Source organism: Haliaeetus leucocephalus, unplaced genomic scaffold (assembly GCF_000737465.1).
Source record: "Haliaeetus leucocephalus isolate CR32 unplaced genomic scaffold, Haliaeetus_leucocephalus-4.0 Scaffold0, whole genome shotgun sequence".
NCBI lineage: Eukaryota > Metazoa > Chordata > Aves > Accipitriformes > Accipitridae > Haliaeetus > Haliaeetus leucocephalus.
In genome coordinates this window covers 29,021,146-29,041,727 of record NW_010972436.1, presented here as the reverse complement: position 1 = coordinate 29,041,727, position 20,582 = coordinate 29,021,146, and the positions used below count along the sequence as shown (strand labels likewise).

Below are 20,582 nucleotides of genomic sequence, written 5' to 3'. Positions count from 1 at the left end.
GGGGGGCTGCTGGGGGGATGCTGGAAGGATTCTGGGGGGGATGCTGGGGATTCTGGGGTCACACTCACAGCGTCTTGTGGGTTTTGACATGGGGGCGCAGGCGGAGGCCGAGGGCCCGGCAGCGCTCCCGCATGCACTCCGCGTTACGCCGCACCGTCGCCTGGTCCAGGGTCAGCGCCGGGGTGGGCAACTTCTCCAGGGGGGCTCCCAGCCACACGCTGCTGCTGCTGCGGGGAGGGGGCAGGGAGCGGAGGGGGACACCTGCCCTCCACCCCCAAACCTGCACCCAGCCCCATACCCAGGCATGCACCCAAACCTGCACCCACCATGCACCCACCGTACCCCCCAAACCTGTACCTACCATGGTCCCCCCCCCAAAATAACGTGCACCCACCCCTGTGGGCTGGCGTGGGTCCCTGCTCCCTGGGTGGGGGCTGGGGGCTGGTGGGCTGAGCCCCCCCCAATGAGACCTGGCACCGAGGGGTGGTTTGGGTGAGGACGGTGCTGGGGCAGCTCAGGGGGGGTCCCCCCCAACTGGGCACAAACCCAGGAGGGCTGTCCCTCAGTCTCAGGTGAATACTGGGACTGGGAAACTGGGGAGTGGGACACCTGGGTCACCTAAGACTGGGACACTGGGAACAGGGACAAGTGGGACTGGGAAACCTGGGAACAGGGACATATGGGACTGGGTCACCTCGGACTGGGACATCTGGGACTGAGGCACCTGGGATAGGGACCTGTGGGTCACCTGGGACTGGGACATATGGGACTGGGTCACCTGGGACTGGACACTTGGGAAAGGGACATATGGCACTGGGATATATGGGACAGGGACACCTGGGACTGGAATATATGGGACAGGGACACTTAGGACTAGGATCTATGGGAATGGGAAAGCTGGGACTGGGATCTATGGGAATGGGAAACCTGGGACACCTGGGGTAGGGACACACACACCAGGAACAGGGACTCCTGGGACAGGGATTCTTGGGACAGGGACACTGGAAACTGGGAGCCCTGGGCCCAGGACGTGGGGACAGGGGACACCCCCGTCCAGCCTCAGGTGGGACGGGGACACCCAGGGTCTCCGGCAGCGGGACCTCGGTTTCCCCCCGCCCCACCCGGGATGGCCACTGCAAGGCTGTCCAGGGCGAAATTCCCGGTGGCAGCCCGAGCACCCAGCCTTCCCCCCCCACCCACCTGTCCATCCGTCCGTCCATCCCTCCGTCCGTCTCTACAGCTCTTCCCGGCTCGGCTCTCTGGTGGCTCCGGTTGTGCCCGTTCCACGTGATGCCGTGGGCACCCGCAGCCAGCCTCGGCTGGGGACAGAGGTCACTGCCGGCCGTGGGGCCTCCCCGGGGGTGGCAGGAGCAAGGGAGGACACGGACACCACGGCCGGGGACGCTCGGCCTCCCCGGGACAGACTGCCAGCTCCCCGGGAACGATGGCCAGCTTTGGAGCCCCGTGCCCGTGGAGGGACAAGGAAGGAGGGCTGAGACCTTGCGTGCTCATGCTATGTGTGGATGGGGGATGCTGAGACACACACCACCCCCCCCCCAACGCCATGCTGGTGACACACGGGTGCGTGGCTGCTGAGACCTGGCACGTTCAGGACACGTGGGCACAGGGTTGCTGAGGGCTGAGGCCGCACGTGCTCGTGACACGTGCGTACACGGCCGATGAGAGCCCAGCTGCCCCGAGTTTGTGACACGGGGCGGGGGGGGGTGCACGGCTGCTGAGACCCCCCACGCTTGTGACGTGTGGGCACACTGCTGCTGAGACCACCCGACGCTCGTGACACGGGTGCACAGCTCCTGAGCCGTCCCACCCTCATGAGATGTGAGTACACGGCTACTGAGACCCCCCTCCCCCTTGTGCCCATGACACATGGGTATACATCTGCCGAGACCCTCACGCTCGTGACACGTGGGTAGACAACCACTGAGACCCCCCCCCCGTGGCTCGTGACGCGTGGGTGCACGGCCGCCGAGACCTCCATGCTCATGCCACATGGTTGTATTGTTGCTGAGACCCCCCCACCTCCATGCTCGTAACACGTGGGTACGTGGCTGCTGAGACCCCCCACGCTCATGACATGTGGCAACAAGGCTGCTGAGACCCCCCACGCTCATGACACACAAAGACACAGCTGCTGAGACACCCCCCCCGGCCCCGCATTCGTGACACGTGTGTCCCATGTCCCAGGCTGGCCGTGTCTCGCTGCCGGGGGGGCCCCGCTGGCCCCCAGCCCGGAGCAGAGCCTGTACTGGGACGGCCCTGCTATGTAGGGCAGACAGAAAGGGGGGGACACACACAGACTGGAGAGGGGGGGGACACGGGAGAGGGGGTGTCACCTCCCCCCCCAACTGGCGCAGAGCAGACAAGGGCCTTGCACACATTTATTTCCCATAGATATATTAATTTTTTCTTTTTTTTTTTTCTGTAAAAGATCTAAAAATGGATAGAAAAAAAAAAAAAAAGTGGGACACACACACACACCGGCCGGCTCCTGGCCAGCGGGTATGGCAGAGTGTGTGGGGGGGGCAATGGACGTGGCACCCCCCTTCCCAGCGAGGGGTCCCCCGCCTCCTCCTTGCGCCCGTCCCTCCGTGGGAAGGGGGGACGCGTCCCCCTAAAATTTGGTGGGGGGGGTGTGGTGGTGTGTGTGTGGCAATTCTGTGCCCCCCACCCCACCGGGGGCTGGATAAGGCCACGGGCAATGGGCTGAGCAGGCAGCACGGGGCTCTCCGACCCCCCCCGGGCTTTGTGGGGCGCAGGGGTCCCCCCTTCTCTCTGTGCCGGGCAGAGTGGGGGGGCCCACGGGGCACCCTGGGTGGGTGGTGGGTGCCAGCCTAGGACTTGCCCTCGGCGGGGTTGTACTCCGTCTCGCCAGCTGAGACCTGGGAGATGCGCCGCGTGGAACGCCACAGCCGCCGGTGGAACTGGCCCGGCCGCACCTGGGGGCGGGGGGGGGGCAGGGGGATGAGCACCCACCCGATGTCCCTGGCCCCTTCCCCGCCTTCCACATTCACTTCTGAATCCCAATTCTCTTTATGCATCCCCATTCTCATCAACTTCTCCATCCCCATTCCCTTCCAAATCCCCGCCCTCATCCCCTTCTCCACCTGATCCTCTTCCAAACATCCATCACCCCCAGCCCCTTCCCCATCACACAACCCCTTCCAAACCCCATCCTTTGCTCCATCCACACTCATCCCCTTCCCCTTCCAAATCCTTATCTCCATCCCCTCTCCCATCCCCTTCCCCATCCGCACCCCCAACTCTTTCCCAACCCCTTCTTCATTGCCATTCACCCACCACCCCCTTCCCTATCTCCATCTCCTCATCCCCTTCCCCATCTCCTCATCCCTTTCCTTTTCCCCATCTCCTCCTCCCCATCCACCTCCATCTCCACCTCCATCTCCATCTCCTCCTCCCCATCCACCTCCATCTCCATCTCCTCCTCCCCATCCATCTCCATCCCCATCTCCATCCCTTCCATCTCCTCCATCCCCACCTCCACCCTTTCCCATATCTCCTTCCCAATATCTCCCCCGTGCCACCCCATGCCACCCCTGTCCCATTGCTCTGGAGACCAAGGAGGACAAGCAGAGGTCCCCAAGCCCAGCAGCACCCAGTGGACACCGAGGCATGACCCCGCCCAGCCACACATCACCGCCTGGGGTGGGGATCCACGCTCACCTCAGCAGGCTGCCCGGCTCCCACCACGATGAGCTTGCCATCCTCCAACCCCACCAAGATGTGACTCTTCTCCTTGGTGACGGACACGCTGTGGATGGGCACCCGCATGGGCACGGGGGGCACAGCCGCCCTGAGGCTGTGAGAAGACGAGTGGTGGGATGGGACCCCTTGAGCCCCCCCTAGGGCACCCCAAGGGGGTGGTTGGGGTGGGACAAGGTGGGTGGTAGCCCTCACCTCTGGAGGTCACGGATCTCCAGCCCGCACTGCATGGTTCCCAGCACCACAAACTCCTCCGTCAGACACATGGCCGTCACCTCCTCGTCCAGCGGGACGGAGGAGAGGTGCTTCCCGTTCACCGAGTAGAGGTGCAGCGCAAACCTGTCCTGAAAGACAGAGCGAAGACGGGGGGGAACACACGCGCTGATGGTGACGAGGGGGAGGACACGGGGACACCCGGCCATACCTTCAAGCAGGCTCGTTGACCCACAGCGGTTTGGGCGACCACCTGCCCCTCCGGCCCCACGGCCAGGTGGGAGAGGACGGCGGGTGGTGAGGTCTCGCCAGGCGGCCGCAGGGACCGAATGAAGAGACCCCGGCGGATGGTGTGGATGATGATGGTGCCATCCTACAGGAGGAAGGGGACACAAGGCGATGATGGTGGCACTTCCCACCCCGCCGCCCACCCCACCACCCCAGCTTGCTCACCTTGGAGCCCGAGACCGCCATGTCCAGCTCGGTGCTGATGGCCACGCACGTCACCTCAGCGTCGTGGCCGTACAGGACCTGGATGGGTTTGGGAGCCAAGCCGCTGGAAAACCCACCCTGGTGTTGGGGACATGGGGACCTCAGTGACCTAGTGGCAGTGCCCACCGTGAGCTCCCCTCTGGCTGGAGCGTGGGGTAAGGGTCAACCTCCTACCTGCTGTAGGACCTGCCACACCATGCAGGTGGTGTCCCGGGACCCAGAAATGAGGTAGATGCCGCAGAGGTCAAGCGCCAGGCAGGTGACAATGTCTGTGACACCCAGAGGGACACCGTGAAGTGCTGGTCCCATCCCACCACGCTCGGCACCCCGACCCCGTGGGACGGCGCCAAGATGCGTTTTGGAGTGTGGAGATGCTGCTAACCCAACCCCACTACGGCTCTGAGATGGAGCCTGGACTGTCCCCAGAAGATGGGAGACACTGGGAGATGTCCCCTGCCCGCTCACGTGTCCCCTGCCTCCCCCCATGGCCCTTACAAACCCACTGGGGCACCATCGGACCTTCATCGTCGGAGGAGGATGTACCTATGTGCCGGGTGATGTGCCCAACGACCTTCCCTTTGGCCAGCAAGGTGACGCGGAGGCTGTTGTCCCAATGTCCCCCACTGAAGAGCAGCTTCCCATCGGGAGACACGGCCAGCGTGCGGGAGCAGAGGTCTGCGCCGGGGGCGAAGGGGCCCTGCAGGAAGCGCTGGGTCCTGGTGGGGAAGGACACGGGACGGTGGGAGAGCCGTGGGTGGGCTGGTGGCACCTCCGGGGACCATCCCTGGGGACCACGTGCCCGACTCACTTTGCGTTGGAGACGGTGGGGTCTTTGGTGAAGCTGAAGTAGTTGGAGATGTTCTTGTCGTAGGGTAACCAGTTATGGGTCCCCAACAAGCCATTGGCACTCACGGTGACCTGGACAGAGATGGAGATGGAGGTGACAGAGCTCCCACCACTGAAGTCCTCCTGGGGTTTGGTCCCGGTCCCCCTGGGCTAGCAGCATGCACCCATGCCTCAGTTTCCCTGCGCTCACCAGGACGTCGGGTGATCCCTGAGTGATGAAGGAGTGCGCCTGGTTCTTGGGGACCACGGCTTGCACCAGGGCCACCCCATCGCTGATGCCCTGTGGGGAGACAGCAACCAGTGGGCACCCTCCTGGCCACCACCAAAACCCCCCAGTCCTGGCCAGGGACCCCCCTCCCGGGGTTGTCCTCACCTCCACAAAGAAAGACTTGAGCTGGTCCAGGTTCTCGAAGACGTTGGGCGACCGGGTGTCGAGGCGGGCCAGCCTCCGGGCAGCGCTCTCTGCTGACAGCCGGGCAGGATGAGGTTCCTGGAGGTGGGGGGGGGGCCGAGGGAACCCATGAGAAGGGGGGTGCCCCCCCCAAAAGGGGCTATTTTTTGGGGGTGGGGGTAAAAGCTACCTTGAGCAGCTGGCAGGGTGTCTGCCCAAAGTTGCTGATGATGCCCTCCAGAGCCTTCCTCTGCGTCTCATCGGCAATGGCGTCCAGGTCCACGGCCCCTGGGGATGGGGATGGTCATGGGGGGCCACCTGGCAGGCACCCCCCGACTTCCCTGCCCCACGGCTCACCCTCATAGGTGCAGTAGTAGAAGACATTGAGGGCCTCCACGGCGGCCGGGCCCCGTTGCTTGTACCCAAAAATGAGGTCGATCCACTCGTGGAGGTGGGCTGAGACATACTCTGACTCCTGTCCAAGGATGGGGCATCAGGGTGGGCCAGGAATGCCCACCACCCCCCTGTAACAACCCCACCAGGGGTGGGAGTAGAGGAGGGGTTGGGGTGAGTTCCACCATCTCACCAGGGCTTTGCGGTGCTGGTAGATGAAGTCCTCGCGGGAGCGTGCCCACCGGGGCAGCACCACGTCGCCCACCTTCTCGTTGGAGAGCTGCAGGCAGCCCAGGTCGAAGCCTGCAGGCAGAGCAGGCAGGGGGTGAAGGACACCGCCCCCCGCCGTGCTCCCGTGGGTGCTGTCCCCATGGTGGGGATGATGGGTGCCCCTTACCGTTCTGGTTCTCCAGGAACTCAGGGAAGTAGAAGAACTCAGGGATGAGCTCCTTGACGTCCACGGGGTTCTCCATGCGGGCTTGCCATGCCGCCGGCACTGAGTGGAACTGCCGGTCCGAGCAGTCAAACCTGGTGGCAGAGGACACCTGGTTGGAGCCCACTCATCCCCCCACCTTGATGTCCCCTCCCTGGGGTTCACCCACTGGGTGCCCACCTGCCGCTCTGCAGCTGGATGTGGAGGGTGGTGAAGGGCTCAGTGCGGATCAGGTAGTGCATGACGCCCGCCGCGTTGGAGTAGTGTGTGCCGTAGTGGAACTTGTCCACAGTGCCCGTGGGGTCCTCGAAGCTCTCGTACCTGGGGACGAGGTGGCGGGGGGTCCACCGGGAGCCAGCCAGGTGCTCCCCGCATCCCCCGTCCCACATTTTAGGGGTACTCACTTCTCCTTCACGTCCCGGGCGTGCCGCTCGTTGGCCACCCCGATGGGCTTCGACAGGTCCCGAAAGACGTCCGGGTTGGTGAGGTCGAGGGTCTCTGAGACATAATCCCGCAGGATCCAGGGGAACTGGGTGGGGGTGGGGGGGGCATGGGGCTCACCACAGGGTACTGGGAGAGGTCGTTGTAGGTGCGCCCCGCGATCGTATTCAGCTGCATGAGATACTCGAAGTTGGAGATCTCCCGCAGGACCCATTTCTGGAGCGAAGGGAGGGTGGTTGACATCAGCTGGGGGGGGAAGGAGATGGGGCAGACACCCCACCCCAAGGCTGTGCCTGTCCCATGGCCATCCCTGGTCCCACGGCTGTCCCTGGTCCCACAGCTATCCCCATTCCGTGGCCATCCCTGGTCCCATAGCCATCCCCCACCCCATAGCCATCTCTCGTCCCATGGCCATCTCCAACCCATGACCACCCCAGTCCCATGGCCATCCCTAGTCCCACTGCCATCTCCAACCCGTGGCCACCCCCGGTCCCATGGGCATCCCCATCCCATGCTGGTCCACTCCCCCTTTTGCCATCTACCTGGGTGAGCCCCGAGGCTTTCAGTAGTTCCTGGGGCGACCGGCTGCCAAAGTAGATCTGGTTGGGGGGACGCAGGCCAAGGATGCAGGAGTACACCTTGTTCCTCACCTGGGGGGATGGGGGGAGGACGTGGAGTGGCTGGAGCCTGGGCAGTACCGTGGCCCTGGGAGGGGTTTGGTGGGGGGGAAGGGTGCCACCACCTTTTTTTTGAAGTTGAGGAAATAGTTGGCCTGGTCGATGAAAAAGAGCTCGAGCGCGGAGCGGCGCAGGTTGTAGCGGCGCAGGTGGACCTCGCGCAGGTGGGACAAGGGGCGCTTGAAGTCGTAGCCGATCCCTGCCGAGATGGGGGGGGCAGGCACAGAGCCCCGTGGGTGTCACCATCCACCCGGACCCCCATTCCCGAGGCAGGGATGGAGGTCAGCGTCACCCTGGGGCTCGGAGGACCCCACCCCCAAAACAACCAGCACCCGGCATGATGGGCTTCTGGGGGAGATGGGATGGGATGGGTGGGGGGGTTCCTCACCCCGCCTTGCTGCAGGGACCCCCTGAGGAGCACACGTCGTTACCTCCCTCCGTCTCCTCCTTCTCGCTGCTGCCGTCATAGAAGTAGACGTGCTGGGTCGTCACCTCCAGGCGGCCGGGGACGACGGCCACCGTCGTGATGAGCTCGCAGTCCTCTGAGACCACCAGCTTCTCCCGCTGGTTCTGCTCCTTGGGCTCAGCCCTGGGTGACACAGGAGGGTGAGGAGACCCCGGTGACACCCCCAGCCTGGGCAAGCCAACGCCATGGCAGGGGATGGGGACACTCACTGGTTGTCCAGGACTGGGAGGTCCTCTTCGGCCAGTTGGTCATCCTCCAGCTCGCTGACCTTGGCCTCCTTGGCCATGGCAAGTGGGAGGGACTCGGCAGGGTTGTGGAGGTGGTCGGCTCCTGAAACAAGGAGGGGGTCAGCAGGCTCCCCTGGTCCCCCACAGCTGGGGCACAAGCCCTGCGAAGGGCCCCCATCCCACCCCCCAACCCCAACGGGGTCCCTGATGGCTCCCAGCTCAACCCCACCATGTGCATCCAACCGGTGGCATCCCCTCGCCCATGGCACGGAGGGACTCCCGGGTGTCCCACTCCCATCAGCCTCACCCAAGTTGTCCCGTAGGGCGCTGGCCTCCAAGTGTTGGTCGAAATTCAAGTTGGGCACCAGCTTCAGCCTCATCCGGGAGTAGGTCTCGGCACTCGACAGCTTCCAGCGAACCTCTGGTGGGTTCCTGGGGGGCAGGCGGGTGTGAGGCACGCCGGGGACCCCCAGCCGTGCCACCCCTCCCTGGGGACCAAAGCAGGGGGCTCACCGGTCTGCCCAGGCGGAGCGGGGCGAGGTGAGGAGGCGGCACAGAGACCGCCACTGCTTCAGCACGGTGCTGTGGTGGTTGGTGGCTTGCTTCAGCACATTGGCGTGCCGGGTGTTTTCCGCCTTGGAGCGCTTCGCCGCCGGCTCCAGCACCAGCTCCTGCCGAGGGAGCAGGAGAATGAAGTGGAAGCAGGGCTTGGGGACATCCCCAAAGTGAGGAGCAGGTCCATGGGGTGACATTCCCAGGACAAGGAGAATATCTCCAGGACGATATACTTGGGGTGAGGAGCACATTCCTGGGATGATGTCCCCAGGATGATGAGCACAGCCCTGGGATAATGTTCCTGGGATGAGGAGCACATCCCTGGGATAATGTCTTCAGGATGAGGAGCAATGTCCCCAGGGTAAGGAGCATGTCCCCAGGATGACATCCCTGGGTTGAAGAGCATGTCTCCAGGATTAAAGTCCCCAGGGTGAGGAGCATGTCCCTGGGATGACATCTCCAGAGCAAGGAGCATATCCCCAGGGTGATATCCCCGGGGTGAAGAGCAGGCAGTACCTGGAACATCTTGCAGCTGGCCGCCTTCTCCTGCTCCCGCCGCTGGGAACTGCTCATCATGGCATCGTAGCAGGCGTTCCAGAAATTGGACATGTGGTCGTGGCTCTTGGCAAAGGTGTCCATCTCAAACTGGGCCATGGTGGGCTGCACCTACCAAGAGAACCGGGATGAAAGGGGAGGTGTTTGCAGGGCTTGGCACCCACCAACCATCATCCAGGCTATGAGCATCCCTGCCCTGGAGGTCACCCTTGCAGGCTGTCCCAACCCGGTGGTGACCTAGGCACCCCACTGCAGTATGGGCCCATCTCTAAGCCTGGGAAGGTGTTCCCCATCAGCGATGCCACCCCACGTCCCATGGCACCCACGTGCTTCTCGATGAAGCCCCTCCACTCCGGGGTGGTGCAGAAGAGCTGGAAGTCCTCGTAGAATGTGGGGCTGCCGTTGGTGGGGGGCAACGAGGGGAGGAAGAGCTGCAGCTGCAGGGTCTCATAGCACTGGTCCATGAGCGTACGGACGATGGGCACCAGCCAGGAGAAGGTCTCTGACTTGGCGTCCAGTGAGCGTCGCAGCGGGGTCTCCAGCTTGCCCAGCAGGTAGCAAGCCTCGTCCTTTTTGGGGGCTGAGGCGGTCTGCAACAGGCTGTGCAACTTCACATACGCCAGCGAGTGCAGCTGGGGGGGTACATGGGATGTCAGATGGGGCCACCAGCCCTGCCCCAAGGGCTGGGGTCTCACCCAGAGCCCCAGGAAAGGGTGACCCACCTGGGGGTCCTGCAGCATGATGTAGCCCACGAGGATGCGTAGACCCGTCTGGGCCATCTCCTTGAGGTCGGAGGTGCCGTTGGCCAGGTGGTACCAGACGCCCAGCTTGTCCAGCAGACTGCTCACCCCCTCGTAGATCTGGGGGGGGGGCACAGTGAGCCCCCCGCCTGGCCATGCACCCTCCACTTCTCCAGCTGGGCAGGTGCAAAGCCACCAGGTCTGCGTCCCCATCACCCAGCCACCCTTGGTTTTGCTTGACATGGGTTTGGGTTATGGGTAGGGGTTAGGATTAGGGTTTCGGGGTAGGGTAGAGCCCCAACTCATAACTTTAATGACAAACTAGTTAGGGTTTGGCATGACGGTTATGGGTTGGGGAGTAAGGTATGGGTTTATGGTAAGGGTGTAGGGTTAGGGTTAAGGGTTAGGCTTGGGGTTAGGGTTGAGGTTTATGGCAAGGATGTAGGGTTAAGGTTTAGGATTAGGATTTAGGAAGTACAGTTAGATTTATGAATTAAGGTTAGGGCACAGGGTATAGGATTAGCATTTCAGTTTACAGTAAGGGTGTAGGGTTTGGGTTAAGGGTTAGGATTGGGGTTAGGGGTAGTGTATAGAATTGGGGTTAGGGCTGAGGTTTATGGCAAGGACCTAGGGTTAAGGTTTCGGATTTGGATTTAGGAGGTACAGTTACATTACACATTATGAGTTAAGGCTAGGGTTTTGGTTACAGTAAGGATGTAGGGTTAAGGATTAAGATTAGGGTTAAGGGTTGGGGTTTACAACAAGGATGTAGGATTAAGGTTTAGGATTAGGATTTAGGAGGTATGGTTAGATTTACAGGTTATGAGTTAGAGTTATGGTTTAGGGTTAGGGCTTAGGGTATAGGGATAGAGGGTTGGATTTATGGTAAGGGTGTAAGGTTAAGGTTAAAGTTTAGGATTAGGGGTTAGGGTTTAGGGTTAGATTTTAGCATATAGGATTAGAGTATCGGATTTGGGTTTATGGTAAATTTGTAGGATTGGGGTTAAGGATTAGAATTAGGGGTCAGGGCTAGGGTACAGGATTGGGCTTCACAGCAAGGGTGCAGGGTTAGGGTTAAAGGCTTAGGGTTAGAGTCGGGGTTTATGGCAAGGGCATACGGCTAGGGCTAAGGTTTGGGTTTAGGGGTTAGGGTTTGATTTAGCAGTTATGGGTTAGGGTTAGGGTTTAGGATTAAGACACAGGTTATTTTCTAAGGTTAGGTTCCAAGGCTGCAGGTAGGGGCAGGGTTTAGGGTTAGGGCTAACATCAGGGGTTAGGGGTTAGCATTAGGGTTCAGAGCTTGGGTTTGGTATCAGGAACCCCTGCTCATGCCCATCCACCTTCTCGCTCCACAGGGCCTGGTTGTTGTGTCCCTCGGAGAACAAGAAGTCCTGGAGCAGCCGCAGCAGCTTGAGGGCATTGTGGGTGAGACCGGGCAGGGCGGCCGGCCCTGACTCCTTCAGGTCCGTCAGCGCCGACTCCAGCATCATCTCCAGCAGGCTGTGGGAGAGCAGGCATCTCAGTAGGGTGGTCTTCCCTTGGGACGCATCCACCCAGACCTGGGCAGGACTCACCTGCGCTTGATCTCATCGGGGGGCCGCACCAGCTCGCACGCTGTCCCCAGCTTGGTAAGGACGGAGAAGACCTGCCCACGCTCCCTCCACGCCGCGTCGTCCCAGCCTTCTACTCCGCGCCAAGTCACCGAGAAGACGATGTTGGTCAAGAGGTTGCACAGCTCCTCCTCGGGCGTTTGCTGCCAACAGAGAGGAAGGGTGAGAGGTCCGGTGTCCGGCGTAGCCCAGGGTGGTGGGCACGATGGTCTGGGGCTCACCTGGGGGTTGCTGGTGTTGGAAACGTTGTCACTGGGCAGCGCGTCCTGGTAGCTGCTCTCATCCAGGACGTTTGAGAGGCTGGAGCTCTTGCGTGCTCGCAGTCCCGGGAAGGGTTTGAAGCTTTCCAGGGGAGAGGGGGTGCCAGGGCCACTGGCAGGGGTCTGCGTACCGCTCTCGGCCGTGGCGATAGAGCTGGTGCTGGCCAGGTCGAGCCCCAGGTCAAAGGGTGAGGTGGAGAAGGGTGAGAGCGGGTGGTAGACACCATCAAAGGGAGGACCATCACCAGGGTTGGAGGACGAGCGGCTGGCTCGGTCGGAGGAGTCGAAAGACTTGAAGTTGTAGGAGTGGAAGGACTTGGTGCGGCCACTTGGGGAGATGGAGTGGTCGGAGAAGCCTTCAGAGAGCTCCTGGTCCGAGGCCTCGTAGCCCAGCGGCAGGAAGACGTCCAGCTCCTGCAGTTCAGCCGGTGGTGGGCTCACCCCCTCCTTGCTGGAGGGGTCAGAGAGGCAGAGGAGCTCCAGGCAGCCCCCGTTGCCCCCATTGCTCAGGCTGTGCTGGCGGGACTCATAGGATTCCTTGACGTAGAGCTTGGTGAGCGTGTCCTGCCAGCCAGCCAACCTCGCCAGCTGCTTCACCATGTCCTGCTGTGCGTAGATCAAGTGGAAGAGCTGCAAGGGAAAGCGAGGGGGGAGACCCGATGATGTTGCCCCAGCTCCTGGCAGGAGCTCCTGGGGGGTTTGGCCCCTCCAAGGGGCAGGATGCTTGGTCCTGAGCACCCCAGACCCTCCATAACCATCATGGGATGCTGGGGCTGCACCACCTCCATGTTGGCACGTCCATGTGCTGGCAACTCTGTGCATGGGGTGTTACCACCATCCCCATGGCCCCTGCGTTCAGGCAGGACTGGGTGCCCAGGGAGCTCAGCCCCGGGGCGACAACTCGGTCACAGCCCCTTGCATCCATGGCCCTGCTCACCTTGCGGCAGATATCGAGCCGGACGGTCAGCTCAGCCCGGTGGGACAGGTAAACCACGGCCACCAGGTCCTTGTAGTTGGGAGGGTCTACGGACAAGGAGAGACAGGATGGTGGTGGGACACCTCCTTCTGTCCCCAAAAGCCACCAAAGCCCCCCAGCCCCAAGACCAGCTGAGCCTCGTGGGAAGCCACCAGTGATGACCCCATGGCATGTGTTCGGGATGGGTGGCCAGGGCCAGCCTGCTTTTGGCAGGGTACGTGGTACCTGCCCCGAGGACCTGCTCTGAGAGGCAGCGGAAGAGCAGCATGGAGCTGGGGATGTCACTGAGGCAGGTGATGAGCCCCTGGTACCCGATATCCTTCAGCTTCAAGCGGTTCTTGCTGCGCTCAGGGACCTTCTCGTACTTCAGCATCTTGTAGAGGACCTGGCGAGACAGAGAGAGGTGGCCGCTCCACTACGGCAAAGCCCCTGGCTGCTGGGGATGGCAAGAGGTCAGTGCTGGGGACCCGCCTTACCTTGAAGACTCTCTCCCTCACTTCATCCGAAAACTTCTTCTGCACTAGCAGTGAGAAGAGGACCTCCACGTGGCCCGGCTCAAAGAGAAAGGCGAAGAGCTGCTCCTGGGCAGGCGAGCCCTTCAGCAGGCTGTGGATCACCTCCAGCGCCCCACAGACCTGCAGGACATGGGGCCGGTTGTCCACTGCCCTCCATGTGCCCCACCGCGATCTCGGCAGCTTCTCCCCATGTGCTGCCGAGTGCCGGGCCAGCCCTTGGCACACTGAGGTGTTTGGGGACCAGGGTGGCTCGGTGCCATACCTGCTGCTCGTCCTGCACCCCGGCCACGTAGCTCAGCAAGCTCTGCATCTCCTCCCCGGAGAAGCTCCTGCAGAAGAAATCCTTCACCAAGCTGAAGAGGGACGTCTGCACTGTCTTGATGTCGTCGGTGGCCGTGGTCTTCTCCCTGGAGGTGCTGATGGACAGACATGCATGGGCATTCCCTCTGGGGACATGCAGAGCCACCTTCTTGCCCCTTGTCACCCACCACTGGCACGATCCCAAATCCCACCATGAAGCCTGAGGAGCTCCAAGACAGCCCAGTGTGGACATCCCTTCTGGCCAGCCCTGCCCACTGGGAAATGTCCACCCCACGCATTTGGGTCTCTGCAGGGTGTGAGCAGCCCCAATATCACGGGCGTGTGGAAACGCATCGGGTCGGACAAGAACAGTGGATCAGCTTGTTGCAGAAACCACCATGATCCAAGGTGCTGCTGGAGAGGTGCTGGAGGTGGATTTTGGGGCTGACTGGTCACAGATGTGGGTGGAGGCTTGGGGATGGGGCATGGCCATGGGGAGGGGAAGGTCCTGCACCCACCACCATGCTCCCAGACTGGGAGATTTTCCCAGGAGGTGCTTGCAAGGGGGATATTGCCCCAAGCAAAGGGTGTCTACCCCAAACTGCAGCTCCATGGGGTGAAGCCCACCACCACATCAGCATTAGGGGGTCCAGGCTACAAGCAGCAGCTCACCCGTAGTATGACCGGATAGAGTCGAGGACATACTGCACCCCATACTTCTTGCGGATGCGCTGCTTGTGGTCCTTGATGACGTTGGCCAGATACTGGATGTGACCTGCAGGGAGAAGGTGTGAGTAGCCATAGAGGCCGGTTGGGATGGAAAACACCCCCAGCACCCCCAGTTCCCACCTAAGCGGACGGCAAAGTCGCTGTTGCTCCAGATACGGAAATCGAAGAGGAGATGTTGGTAGAGGAGGTGGAGCAGGAGCCCGCTGCCCTCAGAGGCTACCTGCTCCATCAGGATCTGCGAGGCCATCAATGTGCTCATGTCCAGCAGCGAGCCGGAGACCTGCCATGGGTGAGAGGGAAGGTTTGCAGCCCCGGCGTCCTCCTTGGGGAACGTCCCTGAAGACTGCGGGATGGAGCCTTTGGTAGCAGCCCCCACCTTCTGCAGCAGTGCCCCGATGATGGCCGGCCCGTGGCACTGCACCAGGCTCTCCTGGTTCACCGGGTGGTTCTGGATGAAGTTCTTCACCAGCAGCAGGAAGGCGGCCACGCTGTTCCTCTCCAGCCTGCTCTCTGCAAGGCACAGGGCAGAGCCCCACTGGTAGCTGTGAGCCCTGTGCCCACCCGAACACCTTCCTACGGGGCTGCCTGCCTCTGGATGCAAAGGGCATCCTGGAGACCCCACCGCCAACTTCTCTCTGCAAACTTTTCAGCCTGTTCTCCTATTTCCCCCAAATTTATGCGAGTGGAAACCTCCATTTGCTCTGAGCTTGGAAATAAGCAGCTGGGTATCGGGAGAAAGCCTGTTTCACCTACACAGGAAAAGGCTCCCGCGTGAACCCAGTCCTACTATAAGACATCAGAGACCTCAGGCAAAGGCGAGCCCGAGGTAAGCAGGCTGGAGCCACCCTTGTCTTCCCAGAACTGCTTTTTTATGACTAATTGGGTCATAACACCATTAAAAGACGCCAACGGTTTCTCCATTACCCCATAACTCTTGGTGCCTCAGGCAAGACCTCTCCTGCCCGTGGTAGACACCAGCCTGGTCCAGGCAGTGGGGTTACCTCCGGCCACCCAAGGCTCCTGCTCCACGTCCCCCGAGGTCCTCACCTGAGGACTTTCCCAGCGGGATGAGCATGCCCTGGGCATTCCTGGAGGACGTCAGCTCTGGCCCCACCAGGTCGTTGGTCTCCTGCTCATCCTCGGGCTCCTCCTTGTTGGACACCACTTGCTCGAGCAGGGGCAGCAGCACGCCCATCCCACCTACGCAGTTGACCACGTCCTGCCAGAGAGAGGCGAGAGGCTTTGCTGGGTGCTGCGCGGCAACGGCAGCGTAGAGGAAGAGGCTGCACATGCACCCGGGGTCCATCCTGCTCGCTCATGGGCTCAGCCCAAGCAGGGGAGAGCCAGGCCCTGCGGCTAGCAACGATCGGGGTGTGCCCAAACCCACCCTACAGCACAAACCTAAAACAGGTCCCCAAAAAGCACCTGTTCCCCTGAACCACCCACGGTGCCCACCCTGGACGTTGAGGACCTATGGGGCAGACAGGTCCTTAGGGGACCCATGGGTCAACGCAGGTCCTTGGTGGACCCTGTACCACGTAGCAGAGTCCCTCTAGGGTCCATCCAACATCCTGTGGGGGTCCTGCCCTGGCCTCATACCCAAGGAGAGACCCAGCTGCCTCCATGCCATGGGGTAGATGGGCCAGGACGCCCAGCATACCTTGATATCCCAGTTGACCACCTTGTGCCCTGTCAGCCTCCCGTCCAAGCCGTGGCTGGGAGAGAGGTCCAGGCAGATGTTGTTCCTGCAGGCCTAGAAGAGAGCACCATGGGAGCATCCTCATGCTCCTGGAGATGTCACTTATGGCAGAGGGTCTACCAGTGCTGTCCCAATCCCCAGGGGGGTGGCTCTCCTCACCTGTGGGGTGTAGTACAGCAAGAGCTTGCTGCTGAGCTCCACCATGTCACCTTCCAGTGTAAACGGTGATGTGACGTTTGGTCCTGGTGGAATAAGACTGGGGTGAGCTGGGGCATGGTGGAGGAGACCCCGGTTGCCACCAGCAGTCCTGCAGACATCCCCTGCATCCCACCCTGACGTACCTGCACAGAAGAGCGCCTTGACCTGGGCTTGCTGCAGAGCCTCGCAGAAGATGGCCACGGAGCCGAGGTGACCCTCCAGGGACGTAGGGCTACCCCACTCCGTGTCCTGGCTGCCGGCTGCTGTGGTGGCCACCACCCCCTCCGTGGGGGGCTGAGTGGGGGTCCAAGCATGGGGACCCAGGGCGGCGGGGACGGACTGGGAACGGCCGAGTGTGGGGTGCGGGGGGAAGACCAGCTCAGGCCCATGGGATGCCAGCGGGTGGCTGGTGGCAGCGGTGGGGGCGGTGGTGGTAGTCCGGTGGCCCGCGGAGCCGATGCAGCAGGAGGTGAAGGACTGGAAGGGAGAAGGAATCGGGCTTAGCCCCCAGCCGCATGCCACGGGGAAGGGTCTGGCTGGGCGCCGGGGGTGTCCCCCACCTCGTGGAGGGAGGGGAAGCGGAGCTGCGCCGTCTTCCGCAGGTGCCCGTCGGCGTAGATGCTGACGATGTTCTGACCGAAGGGCCGGCGGCCGGCGACATGGACGATGTCAACGCAGTGCTGGGGAGACAGAAAGAGGGCGTCAGGCATCCTGGTGTCCTTGTTGCCCCCCCTGGTGGGGATGGGGACAGGGATGGGGATGATGCTCACCCAAGCAGAGTCATTGAAAGCAAACTCCGGCAACGCCACCGTCATGTAGTCCTTCTTGGTGCAGACAGCCACCACCAACACACCGCCAGCAGTGAAGAACGCCTCAAAGCCCGTCCCACCGGCCGTGAAGAAGCTGGTGGTGGAGAAGTGTGGTGGGGATGGTGGTGCTGCCCCTCCTCATTCTCACCTCAGCCCCCCGCCCCAGTCCCTTCATTGAGCATCACCTATAGAGCTGCCTCCTCTTCGGCCTTGCTGGTGGCTCGGGCTCCTCCTCGCTCAGGCACAACCACGCATGGAAGGCGAAGGCGCTGCCAGGCCACTTCTGGACGGTGGGCACCATGATCCCCGCCATACCGGGTGTCAGGTCGAAGCACTGCAGTGCCCGTGGGGGTCCCTCGACCCGCGCCATCCCCGAGAGCGCCCGGATGACGGGCGCCACGTAGGGATGCGGTCCCTGACCCCGCTCGTGCCGCAGCAGCCGCAGCAGCTGCCGCAGCTCCCCGGGGCGGATGGAGAGGCTGCCCAGCGCCCGCAGCAGCTCCAGTAAATTTTCGGAGCAGGCAGCCGGCAGTGCCGGCTCAGTGGCCAGGGCACCCAGCAGGCACCCCACCATGCCCGCCTTGACGCAGGTGAGGCGGCTGGGCAGGGAGGCTTCACAGAGCCGCCGCAACCAGCCCGAGAGGAAGATCTGCAGCTCCCGGCACGCCAGCGCCGGCAGCCAGGCCAGCAGGATGAGCAGGGGTTGCTCGTTGCGGATGGGGCGCACCGGGAAGGAGCTGTGGTCGCCCTCCACTGCCTGCCGAAACACAAGAGCTGGTTGGTGTAGCCCCGACCCCGTGGAGAGGGACGGATCCTCCCCCGGCCACCCTAGGCTGGCAGCAGAGACTTTGTGCATCAAGCATATCAGAGGCTCCTGCGTGTCAAGAGTTTTGGAGACCCTGCGCATCAAGAGTTTTGGAGACCCTGCGCATCAAGAGTTTTGGAGACCCTGCGCATCAAGAGTTTTGGAGACCCTGTGTATCAAGCATATTAGAGACCCCATGCATCAAGAATCTTGGAGACCCTTGTGCATCAAGCATTTTGAAGACCCTTGTGCATCAAGTGTCTCGGAGACTCCCATGCATCAAGCATTTCAGAGACCGCTGTGCATCAAGCGCCCTGGAGAGCCCCATTCATCAAGCATTTTGGAAACCCCCGTGCATCAAGCGTGCCGGAGATCCCCATGCATTAAGCACCTTGGAGACCCTGTTGCATCCAGCAGTACCAGAGCGAGCAGTACCACATCAGAAAGGGCTCAAAACTCGAAGCTGAGCATGACTCCAAGCTAAAGATGGTCCCAGGACCCCTCAAGGAGGAAGCTGATGGGAAACTAGCAGGGTGGAGAGGACTGGGGGGCAAGGAATGGGGCTGCGGGGGGGCCGAGATCCACCATGAACCTTCAGCACCGAGGGCTTTGCTTGGTGTGGAGGAGAAGCGGGCATGCTCACCATGTTGAGGAGCTCCTGGAGCAGGCATTGGGTGGGCTGGCCTTGGCTCCTCAACACCTCGTAGAGGTGGGCATAGCCGATGCGTTCCTTGAACACCTCCTGCAAGCACCCGAGCATGTGGGACCCCATGCTGAGCCCCACCACATGCCGCTTTCACCCCAGCCCACCTCGCAAGGTGAAAATGCCCAAACCCATCCGCTTTTGGGGTGTTCTCCCCGCCTCTGGTCCGCTGCTCACCTTGGCTGAGGGCGAGTTGCGCATGATGGCGGTGAGCACCCCGATGGCATGGACCGCGATGGCGTCGGAGCTGCTGTGGAAGACCTACGGGGGCATGGGAAGCGGTGGGTCTGCTGAGCCGTGGGGTTGATGGGAGACACAGCTCACCACGCTTGGTGGTTTGGTTATGGGGTGGCCCCGCTTGGTTATGGGGTGGCTCCACGTGATACCTGCTGGAGCCCATCCTTCTCCGGTGACTGCACGGGGACCTCGTCCTGGGCTTCACCCACCTCCCGTGAGCTGCTGAGGTAGAGCTGTGGGACATGGGGTGGGCATCAGCCCCCGGCGAACGGCAGCCGGTACGGGGTGGGGGGAAGAGGGAAGGGGGTTATGGAGGGTCCCCATCCCACGGATGCTGCTGCAGTGCAGCCAACCTGGCCCGGCATCGTTTAGAGCCAGGAAGGGTGAGGATGGAGATGCCGGTGCCCAACCCTGTTGTCACCAGGGAGGGACACCAACGCGGCCACGTTGGTACCTTGCTGTTTTGGAGGAGCCGGATGATGTGCTCGAAGCAGTTGTTGCTGAGAAAGATGGCTTGGAGGACCGGCCGGTCCTCACAGCTCAGCATGGCTGGGATGGCATCTACAACGAGGTGGAGATAGCTCAGCACCCATCCCACGCCCGCGGTCCCCATCCCCGTCCCCAACCACCTACCCAGCATGAGCACGCGGAGAGCGATGAGGCCGCCGGCCGCCTCCGGCGCCAAGGAAGCGACGGGCAGGTCCGAATTGAGCACCCTGAAGTAACCATCCAGGAGGACACGCAACGGCACGGGGCCGGCGCCGGGACTGCTGCCGTGCAGCACGTGGACCACGGCCACCACACCACGTAACGCCAGCTCCAGCAACCCGGGGACCGGGGGGGTCCCCCCGCCTCCCCGCTGCAGAACCCCCAGCAGCACCTCCACCGCCGCCGGCGTGATGGCCCGCAGCGCGTTGGGCTGTCGGGGTGATGGGGGGAGATGGGTCTTTATGTCGTCTATCGCGGTATAAAATCCTTTATTTAAGCTATTAATGCTGAGCCCAACGTCGCCAGCGCTGCAGGTTTTGCCCCCGTCGCACTGCACCCTGCTCCGGGGTGCGTGCAAACTAATTTAAAGCACATTTCAGAGCTATTAATTAAATGCTGATTTTTAAGCACTGGGCTAATTAAAACCTATTTCTGCCCAAATTTATTCAGCCAGGAAGTTCTCATCTGCCATCCCAGAGCCGAACTGGTGGTGAACCAGCAGCTTCAACTCAAACCCCTCTTTAATTTAATATTTTTTAAGGTAAAGCCACTGAATTTAGGGCTGGAATTTTAAACATGACTTTTAAAGGCTTCTGAAAATTAAGCGGTTTAATTCCAGCATTTATCTCACTTGGAATAAATAAAACTTTGGGGTTTATCATTTGGATGATGATCCCAAGTCCTCCCCATCCGCTTCCCAATGCTACCTTGGATCCGGAGAGGATGGCCCCGAAAAGATGGATAAGCCGGAGCTGGAGTGTTTCAGGGAGCTGCCCGCCGGCTTGGAAACTCTCTGCAAGGATGAGGAGGGAAAGATTTACTCTGGTGAGTAAGCAGGAAAAAAAAAAAAAAAAAAAAAAAGG

The 20,582-nt window shown here is 61.7% G+C and overlaps 2 protein-coding genes across 2 annotated transcripts in view; both read right to left on the bottom strand.

Annotated features, from left to right (window-relative positions):
* Positions 1 to 1,208, bottom strand: part of LOC104829182 (D-serine dehydratase-like) — a 4,017-nt gene extending 2,809 nt beyond the window's left edge. Inside the window, exons 1-2 of the mRNA XM_010563295.1 lie at positions 1,201 to 1,208; positions 69 to 227 (exon numbers count right to left, since the gene is read on the bottom strand). Of these exons, the coding sequence (XP_010561597.1) occupies positions 69 to 227; positions 1,201 to 1,208 (167 nt within the window). The remainder of the gene's footprint in view (positions 1 to 68; positions 228 to 1,200) is intronic.
* Positions 1,209 to 2,674: 1,466 nt separating this feature from the next.
* The window catches only part of NBEAL2 (neurobeachin-like 2), an 18,328-nt gene continuing 420 nt past the window's right edge, over positions 2,675 to 20,582 (bottom strand). Inside the window, 49 exon segments of the mRNA XM_010563284.1 lie at positions 2,675 to 2,957; positions 3,703 to 3,838; positions 3,937 to 4,085; positions 4,166 to 4,327; positions 4,408 to 4,524; positions 4,621 to 4,715; positions 4,990 to 5,162; positions 5,255 to 5,364; positions 5,483 to 5,572; positions 5,666 to 5,782; positions 5,874 to 5,971; positions 6,041 to 6,158; positions 6,270 to 6,379; positions 6,474 to 6,604; positions 6,690 to 6,830; positions 6,914 to 7,038; positions 7,071 to 7,166; positions 7,493 to 7,645; positions 7,648 to 7,826; positions 8,059 to 8,216; positions 8,303 to 8,423; positions 8,628 to 8,752; positions 8,834 to 8,991; positions 9,392 to 9,541; positions 9,757 to 10,062; positions 10,153 to 10,290; positions 11,511 to 11,670; positions 11,745 to 11,923; positions 12,002 to 12,670; positions 12,978 to 13,063; positions 13,242 to 13,401; positions 13,493 to 13,651; positions 13,794 to 13,947; positions 14,504 to 14,606; positions 14,681 to 14,840; positions 14,937 to 15,070; positions 15,608 to 15,779; positions 16,221 to 16,313; positions 16,419 to 16,501; positions 16,601 to 16,934; positions 17,018 to 17,137; positions 17,228 to 17,360; positions 17,452 to 18,023; positions 18,715 to 18,813; positions 18,952 to 19,035; positions 19,161 to 19,244; positions 19,466 to 19,572; positions 19,645 to 19,930; positions 20,427 to 20,512. Coding sequence (XP_010561586.1) covers positions 2,853 to 2,957; positions 3,703 to 3,838; positions 3,937 to 4,085; positions 4,166 to 4,327; positions 4,408 to 4,524; positions 4,621 to 4,715; positions 4,990 to 5,162; positions 5,255 to 5,364; positions 5,483 to 5,572; positions 5,666 to 5,782; positions 5,874 to 5,971; positions 6,041 to 6,158; positions 6,270 to 6,379; positions 6,474 to 6,604; positions 6,690 to 6,830; positions 6,914 to 7,038; positions 7,071 to 7,166; positions 7,493 to 7,645; positions 7,648 to 7,826; positions 8,059 to 8,216; positions 8,303 to 8,423; positions 8,628 to 8,752; positions 8,834 to 8,991; positions 9,392 to 9,541; positions 9,757 to 10,062; positions 10,153 to 10,290; positions 11,511 to 11,670; positions 11,745 to 11,923; positions 12,002 to 12,670; positions 12,978 to 13,063; positions 13,242 to 13,401; positions 13,493 to 13,651; positions 13,794 to 13,947; positions 14,504 to 14,606; positions 14,681 to 14,840; positions 14,937 to 15,070; positions 15,608 to 15,779; positions 16,221 to 16,313; positions 16,419 to 16,501; positions 16,601 to 16,934; positions 17,018 to 17,137; positions 17,228 to 17,360; positions 17,452 to 18,023; positions 18,715 to 18,813; positions 18,952 to 19,035; positions 19,161 to 19,244; positions 19,466 to 19,572; positions 19,645 to 19,930; positions 20,427 to 20,512 — 7,778 coding nt within the window. The 3' untranslated portion in view covers positions 2,675 to 2,852.